General features: G+C 37.6%; 1 protein-coding gene across 1 annotated transcript; it reads left to right on the top strand.

Annotated features, from left to right (window-relative positions):
- Positions 1 to 4,354: 4,354 nt before the first annotated feature.
- LOC142720079 (uncharacterized) lies at positions 4,355 to 7,956 on the top strand. The gene is made up of 10 exons (XM_075848805.1): positions 4,355 to 4,966; positions 5,049 to 5,390; positions 5,479 to 5,928; positions 6,065 to 6,269; positions 6,665 to 6,793; positions 6,878 to 7,011; positions 7,092 to 7,316; positions 7,410 to 7,592; positions 7,684 to 7,761; positions 7,873 to 7,956. The coding sequence occupies exons 1-10, from the start codon at positions 4,686 to 4,688 to the stop codon at positions 7,952 to 7,954; spliced, it is 2,109 nt and encodes a 702-aa protein (XP_075704920.1). The 5' UTR covers positions 4,355 to 4,685; the 3' UTR covers positions 7,955 to 7,956.
- The last annotated feature ends 269 nt before the right edge of the window (positions 7,957 to 8,225 follow it).

The raw sequence follows: 8,225 nt of genomic DNA on the forward strand, positions 1-8,225 counted from the left end.
GCTGACTTACATTTTGGGGTGACTACCACAACATGTCAAGAAATGCACTCTGGGTGCAATATGTGTCCAGGGGCTTTAAAGATCTTTCTCGTGTGATAATACCATGTCTAATCTGATTTCATATGGATCTGTGTAAAAACACAGATTAATTGGTAAACGCACTTATCTTATATTCATCAGTGCCTTCTACCAAAAACTCGGTCATTTCAAAAATCCACATCCAAACAGCTACTGCATGCATGCCTATCACCCCTAATTTTTTAGGATAGGTCAGAGTGTTAAGGGCTACATGTGTAATAAATATAAGGGATATTCAACGGTTAGTTTTGGAGATATTAATTTTGTAATAAAAATAAATTAATAAGGGAATTCCACCATGTTTATTGGGCAAAAGAGGGGTACCCTTTTAGAAAAGACGACAGAGTCAGGTGTCATATTGTTCGGCTCTGCAAGGTGAACGAATGGACGCCTAGCTCGCGTCCATCGGACCCACGAAAATCTGTGTCATATCTATTTTTAGATGGATTTCTGAAAAAACACAGATTAATTGGTAAACACACTTATCTTATATTCATCAGTGCCTTCTACCTAAAACTCGGTCATTTCAAAAATCCACATCCAAACAGCTACTGCATGCATGCCTATCACCCCTAATTTTTTAGGATAGGTCAGAGTGTTAAGGGCTACATGTGTAATAAATATAAGGGATATTCAACGGTTAGTTTTGGAGATATTAATTTTGTAATAAAAACAAATTAATAAGGGAATTCCACCATGTTTATTGGGCAAAAGAGGGGTACCCTTTTAGAAAAGACAACAGAGTCAGGTGTCATATTGTTCGGCTCTGCAAGGTGAACGAATGGACGCCTAGCTCGCGTCATTCGTACCCACGGAAATCCGTGTCATATCTATTTTTAGATGGATTTCTGAAAAAACACAGATTAATTGGTAAACACACTTATCTTATATTCATCAGTGCCTTCTACCTAAAACTCGGTCATTTCAAAAATCCACATCCAAACAGCTACTGCATGCATGCCTATCACCCCTTCCTAAGCCCTGTTATGGGATACACTCAAAGAAGTGTTACAAACCCTCACAGGAGTTATGGGGGGGGGCTGACTTACATTTTGGGGTGACTACCACAATTTTACTTTGCTTATATTGGTGTGCAGCATAATTTATTTTCAATATACTACATGGTCCATGGATCAGGATTACCGCTGTGCAGGTTACTATAGTGGGATTTGGTATAGAGTGCTGCCACTATTTACATATATATATATATATATATATATATATATATATATATATATATATATATATATATATATATATATATAATACATATACATGTACTTAGAGGCTACTTAAACATATGCATTAAAATTTACAAAGGATATATATATATATATATATATATAAATATATTAGCAATACCTAGATGAGTTTTTATATTAAAAATTAACGCAATTTACACAGACATGTACTTAGAAGCTACTTAAATATATGCATTAAAATCGACATTGGTATTGTCTGAGCTATGCTTGTACCTACCTTCCAGAAAAGGAAGAGATTACAGCAGGCAGAAATCCAAAGTGCTTCCTAGAATGGTGCAGATAATTCAAAATGCAGTCCGAGGTCAGCAGTGGAGTCAAATGTAAAGCTTAGAAGGAACCCTTAGATAGCTTCCAGTAGCTTGACAAAAGTGATGGCCAACTCTCTGGAAGCTGTAGTTATGCATTTCAGTAACCAATCAAATTGCTGTAAGGGATAAAAGAGAATACTAAAACAAAAGAGTGGTATGTTTATTTAAATATTTCACACGTGGCTGGGCCATGTATTTGGATGAAACAATACAGTGGCAATTATGACTGTCCCCTGGCCGGAGCCAGCTTAGTCTAACAATATAAATGTGTCACCTCCACTCTGCCAGTATTGACACCTTGGCATGGACTAATATATTTTAACACTATTCCACATTCTAATCTGGCTTCTATACAAACAGTATTTAGAAACATGTTGTAAAGGTCAGTTTAGAAACAATAGTAAATATTACATTTAATAGGTGTATATGAAATAGGTACACATTTTTAAAATAACTCTGTCAGTCCCAAAACCTGTGCATGGACTAATATATTTTAACACTGTGCCACATACCTATCTAGTTTCTATAAAAACAGTAGCAAAAAACGTGTTGTAAAGGTCAGCTTAGAAACGATAATAAATATTACATTGAATAGGTGTATATGAAATAGGTATAATGTATATGAAATATAAATGATAGTAAATATCACATTTAATAAATGTAAATGTCCTATTGTAGTCAAACAATTGTATTATCAGGTTTTCAGCATGAGTCTGTAGTTTTATCTCTGTTATTCTCCTCAGCCACTAAAAAGGCAGATAAGCTTTTGTGCATCATTCAAACTCTCCTATCACAGGCTCTGTTTGTTGTTTGTGTAAGAGGATCTTCTTACAAAGCATCAACCTCACACTATAAAACAGTTTAAAACACTGAGGCATTTTCAGTCAGTTTGGAAGTTTTCTTGAAAGCTATTGACTGATCTCCTTCTTGGATTGCATTATTTTTTTGCTATTCACCTTGTTCAATACTACACTTGAGACATTGTACCTATGGTATTAAATGGTATGGGACAGCTATGGGGGGCATTATACTGTATGGTGCAACTGTGGGAGCATTACACTGTATGGTGCAGCTATGGGGGCACCATATTAAAATGAATGGTGCAGCTATGGGGGCACCATAGCTGCACTAAAACCATGTCAGAAGTTTGATAAACGTTTAGGTACACTGTAAGAATAGGCCGAAACCAACTTTACATATAATACAACATAACAACTTTATTAATACAGAACACAAAATTAAAGTGTAGCTAAATGTTTGACAAACTTCTGACATGTCACAGTGACATGTCAGAAGTTTGGATTGGTGGGGGTCCGAGCACTGAGATCCCCACCAATCGCTAAAACAAAACAGCTGAAGCACTCGTGTGAACGCTCAGCAGCTTTGTTCTAGCGATTGGTGGGGGTCTCAGTGTTCAGACCCCCACCCATCCAAACTTCTGACATGTCACTTTGACATGTCAGAAGTTTGCCAAACATTTAGCTACACTTTAAAGTTAAGCATAGGCATAAACCATATTTACATATTATACAATATAACAACATTATTATTACAATAATTATTGTAATAAAAATAAATTAATAAGGGAATTCCTCCATGTTTATTTGGCAAAAGAGGGGTACCCTTTTAGAAAAGACGACAGAGTCAGGTGTCATATTGTTCGGCTCTGCAAGGTGAACGAATGGACGCCTAGCTCGCGTCCATCGGACACACGGTTCTGTTTCAAATCTGTGTCATGATCCGGCCGTTATACACCATTATACAGTATGGTGCAGCTATGGGGGGCATCACAGTGTATGGTGCAGCTATGGGGGTATTAAATTGTATGGGACAGCTATGGGGGGCATTATACTGTATGGTGCAACTGTGGGAGCATTACACTGTATAGTGCAGCTATGGGGGCACCATATTAAAATGTACATACTCTAATATATTTTAACACTATGCCACATACCTATCTAGTTTCTATAAAAACAGTAGCAAAAAACGTGTTGTAAAGGTCAGCTTAGAAACGATAATAAATATTATATTTAATAGGTGTATATGAAATAGGTATAGTGTATATGAAATAGAAATGATAGTAAATATCACATTTAATAAATGTAAATGTCCTATTATATTCAAACAATTGTATTATCAGGTTTTCAGCATGAGTCTGTAGTTTTATCTCTGTTATTCTCCTCAGCCACTAAAAAGGCAGATAAGCTTTTGTGCATCATTCAAACTCTCCTATCACAGGCTCTGTTTGTTGTTTGTGTAAGAGGATCTTCTTACAAAGCATCAACCTCACACTATAAAACAGTTTAAAACACTGAGGCATTTTCAGTCAGTTTGGAAGTTTTCTTGAAAGCTATTGACTGATCTCCTTCTTGGATTGCATTATTTTTTTGCTATTCACCTTATTCACTTGAGACATTGTACCTGGATACCTACATCATCTGCCTTTTGGATACTGCTTCTAAAAGATTTATTGTTTTTTTGACTCAAATATACATCTTTAGGACATCAAGTTCTAGTTACAGGAATGGAGTCTGCAGCCAAATTGTAAGTAAATATGTTTATTAACGTATATTTATGTCCATCATTAATGTTCAGTTCAGGCAAATTGTATAGTGAAATCATGGTGAGCCATGGGCTAGGGAAGAGGTGCCATTTTATTTTCAGTAGGCCATATTGTACAAGCCCAGGCATTGTTCAGGTAGTTGAGTTACAAGCATGTAATCTGCAGCAAAAGTACAAGTTCATGTGTTTATTGACCTCTAGGATATACCCTAAAATACATAGCCATTTTTGTATAAAATACATGTTGTAGACTGCCTATAACATAGAGAGGTTACTATGAGAAGCCATGTGGTAGCGTAGAGGCCTCCTGTTTCAGTAGGGCGTGGTATTAAAACCCAGGCATTGTTCAGGTAGCCTGCCTGAAACAAATCAGTATGCATGTAGTGGGACATCTTGTGACTATTTTTGAGATTGCAGTTTGGGTATATTTCAAACTAAGCTATATTACTTAGGACATTTTTAAATCCAAAACCTCATGTCTTTCAACAGGCAAAACAGAACTCCTATGACATGCCCAGTATGTTACCGTACACAGACATTATTCTCTACACATCTGAGGAGAAAGTGTATGAGGTTCAGCAGCGATGAGGAGATAAAAGCCACTGTGGCATTGGCCAGGAAAACCCTGGTGAAAATTGCATCTAAGGGCACTGCAATCAGTTACCAAGAGATCATCTCTCTTGGCTCATTGGAAAACGTTGTCCCCTTCCTCGAGGACAGGGGCTTTTTGATCATTAACAAACCAACTGTGGCCAGGTATGTGTCACCCCTGTCTGCTTATGTCTCATAGCTCTCCAGTGTTTACACTTATACTCACGTTGCTTTTTATATTTTACAGCAATGTACAATATGGAAGACCATCAACCTCTGCATCAACTGCCCTTACTGTGCCACATCACACAGCGGCTGTAGAGGATATTGCAGCCATACCAGTCCCTGATGAGGAAATGGAGGTCACACTGATCCCTGCAGATCCTGAGGAAGAAGTTACAGACACACCATTCCTTGCACAGCCTGAAGACCCGAGGGAAGACCAACACAATGAAGAAGGCAGAAGAGCACATGAAGATGACAGCGCAGAGGAGGAAAGTGATAGAGACTTTCAGCTTCAACTAGAGTCTGAGGAAGAATCCAATCAAGAAAGCGGAACTACAGGAAACTTTGATGACAGGACACAGAGGTCAGTGTACATAGATACTCCTTACGTATTCTCTGTGGCTGTCAAATGTGTCAAATCTGATGTCTTGCACTTTTCTCCAAAATTACAGAATCCTACAGACAAAATGGACGGTGGTCACAAGACAGAAGATGAAGGCTGCTGGACTATACAAGCGACATTCATTGGACGAACCAATACTGAAGGGCTTTGCCGTCTATTTGCAGCACACATTGGATGTGCCCAACTACAAGCAGGAGGTTGAAAATTTGGCAAGGTTCCTTTATTACATGAACCCGCAGCGTCCCAATCTGGACTTTGTCAGCAACATTGAGAAGGTTAACTCCTTTTTTACAAAGCTGCGTGACCTGAAGCTTGCAAACCAGACTGTCTTTAATTACCTAAAACATATCAGGAGGTTCATGACGTATCAGCTGAGAGCGACCAATCTCTCTGCAGAAAGACCAAGGCTGTTTAAGTCCTGCAACTTCTTTATGGATGTTACAGAGGACATTCAAAAGAGGCTATCTAAGGGAATTTCAAGAGAAGTTGTCAGCAAACGGTGAGTTATGAACTCAAATGTATCCTTAGACAAAGTATGAAACCTCAAATAGGTATATATTTATTTTAGATATTGCTACTACTCTTTATTACTTGTGTATATACAATAGAATTATTTCTCTTTACTTTGTGTTTAGATACAAGTCATTGACAAATTCTATGAAAACACCCCTGGAATGTCAGAGGCTTTTAGTTGTGGCAAAGCCAACCTTCCTGAAAAGCCTCAAAGCTGCAAAAGACAGACACATGAAGCGAGACACTCAACTTGAAATTATTTATTATCTTGAGGCCCTGCTTATTTTGAGGCATCTCCAACGGCCAGGTGTTGTCCGACATATGACTGTAAGTAGCTTTCTCCTCCTCTGTTTTTCTGCGTCATTTTGTTTTCCTACCCTGTTATGGTTATGCTGTGGGGTGCTTTTTAGAGAAGTGTCTGGAGGCCTTATGGCTGCAGTTAAATACTTTTAATAGTGTAGTGGAGCCCTGAAGGCCGATAATGGTGTGAAGCCTGCATAAGGTTAATGTTAGCTTATTAAAGTCGGATATTTGTCTGCAAGAACAGAGTGAATAATCTATGTAAAAACCTTACACCTGGCTAGAGATAGAAATTATGCTGAAACAAAAGACTGGCATATGTATAGAAAAAAAAAAAACACAAGTGGCTTGGCGTAGGGTTGGGCTAACACAATACAGTGGCAAGTACATTGTCCCTCATACTTTTTCCTTTTGACTCATAGGTTTCAGAGTGGAATGAGAGGATCAATCACAGATATTTGGGTTTAGACCTGGTAGTTGTTGGGGTCAAGTTACACAAGACCTCTACACACCAAGTGGCAACCTATGTGCTAACAAAGGAGGAAGAAATGGTAAGTTTCTATAAGGCTCCTACTTACTTTATGGAGTTGTAAAGATGCTTTTCAATAATCTCTTTATTTGTATCCCTCCCCTAGTGGTTTAATGTCTACTTTGAGATAGTAAGACCAATGCTGCTAAAGAACAACATGCCAACAGAAGTATTTTTCCTCTCTACATCTGGAAAGGAAATTTATAATGTTTCCAATGACATCCTGCGGTACCACACAAAGTAAGATTCTTAAAAGTCACCTGTCTTTATTCAATTCTAAGTGCTGTGTATGTATTATGTTTTTCTATTTTCCTTTCTAGATATAAACTACCCAACATCACCAGTCAGCTTGTCAGGAGGATTTGCGAAACTTGGACTCTCCCTAATTTTTCTGACTCTGAAAAGTGTCTTTTTGCCAAATATTTGGCACACACCAACATGACAGCGGAAAGAAACTATCGTGAGAAGACACTGACGGACATATGCCATGGTTATATGCTGGTAATGCAAGCCGGTGGTGAGCAGCCCCAAGCCAGCACTTCAAGGTAAGGGAGGGAGGGAAATAATATATACTGTATAATATTACATGATTTGTTTTAGAAGTTTAATGCTTTATTTTTTCTATGTCTACCCTATAGACAAGAGAACATTCAGGAAGGAGGCCAAGGAATCCAAAGAGAAGACATCACATCCCACGAAGAAGCCCAGGAACAAGATTACAGTGCCAAAGAGGACTGGAGTGAATCAACTGACCGAGGAGAAAAAGAAAGCTTGGCTGATCATGATGATGATGATGATGATGATGATGATTGGACTTCAAGGTAGATAAACTCTCAGTTTTATTATAAATGTCCTCAGTTTAGTTGTGTTAGACTTATCAATTGATATACTAATGTTTGGTTATTTTTTCAGAGCACAAGTACCATCCTCATTGTTCATCCGAACACGGTCCAGGGCACAGAGGCAGAGAGGGGAAGGGAGCTCCTCTGGGTAATAATAAAATACATTTATTGACCTTACTTTGTAAACTGATATGCTTATTAAACTGTATGTCTCACATTTTGTTTTAACATCAGTATTTATTTTCTTCTTTTATCAAAGGGCTGAAGTGACGTCGAGGGATACATCACTATCTGCAATCAAAAGAGTCCCTGTTGTTCTGCTCAGGCGCATCGATAGTTAATTTCCTTTACATATATATATTGTATATATATATATATATATATATATATATATATATATATATACATTAAAACCTCTTTGGGTTCCTCAGTGGTCGTGGGTTCAGAATCATCAACTATGTCTTATAGCAGAGGTCATTGGGGTCCTGTTTTGTCTGATTAAGAAAAAATAAATAAAGATGAGAGTTATATTTATAACATTGTAGAGGATTAATGCATATCATCAGGACCATTAGTAAACTAATAATGAGAAACTAATTATTAATAATCTAT

Source organism: Rhinoderma darwinii, unplaced genomic scaffold (genome assembly GCF_050947455.1).
Source record: "Rhinoderma darwinii isolate aRhiDar2 unplaced genomic scaffold, aRhiDar2.hap1 Scaffold_49, whole genome shotgun sequence".
In the NCBI taxonomy this organism is placed as follows: Eukaryota; Metazoa; Chordata; class Amphibia; order Anura; family Rhinodermatidae; genus Rhinoderma; species Rhinoderma darwinii.

What these genes read in the sequence shown, in the direction of transcription:
- LOC142720079 (XM_075848805.1), top strand. Translation starts at nt 4,686, where the DNA reads ATGTCTTTCAACAGGCAAAACAGAACTCCTATGACATGCCCAGTATGT. An exon ending in TAACAAAGGAGGAAGAAATG is followed by an intron (nt 6,794 to 6,877) that starts GTAAGTTTCTAT and finishes TCCCTCCCCTAG; the next exon opens with TGGTTTAATGTCTACTTTGA. An exon ending in GGGGAAGGGAGCTCCTCTGG is followed by an intron (nt 7,762 to 7,872) that starts GTAATAATAAAA and finishes CTTTTATCAAAG; the next exon opens with GGCTGAAGTGACGTCGAGGG.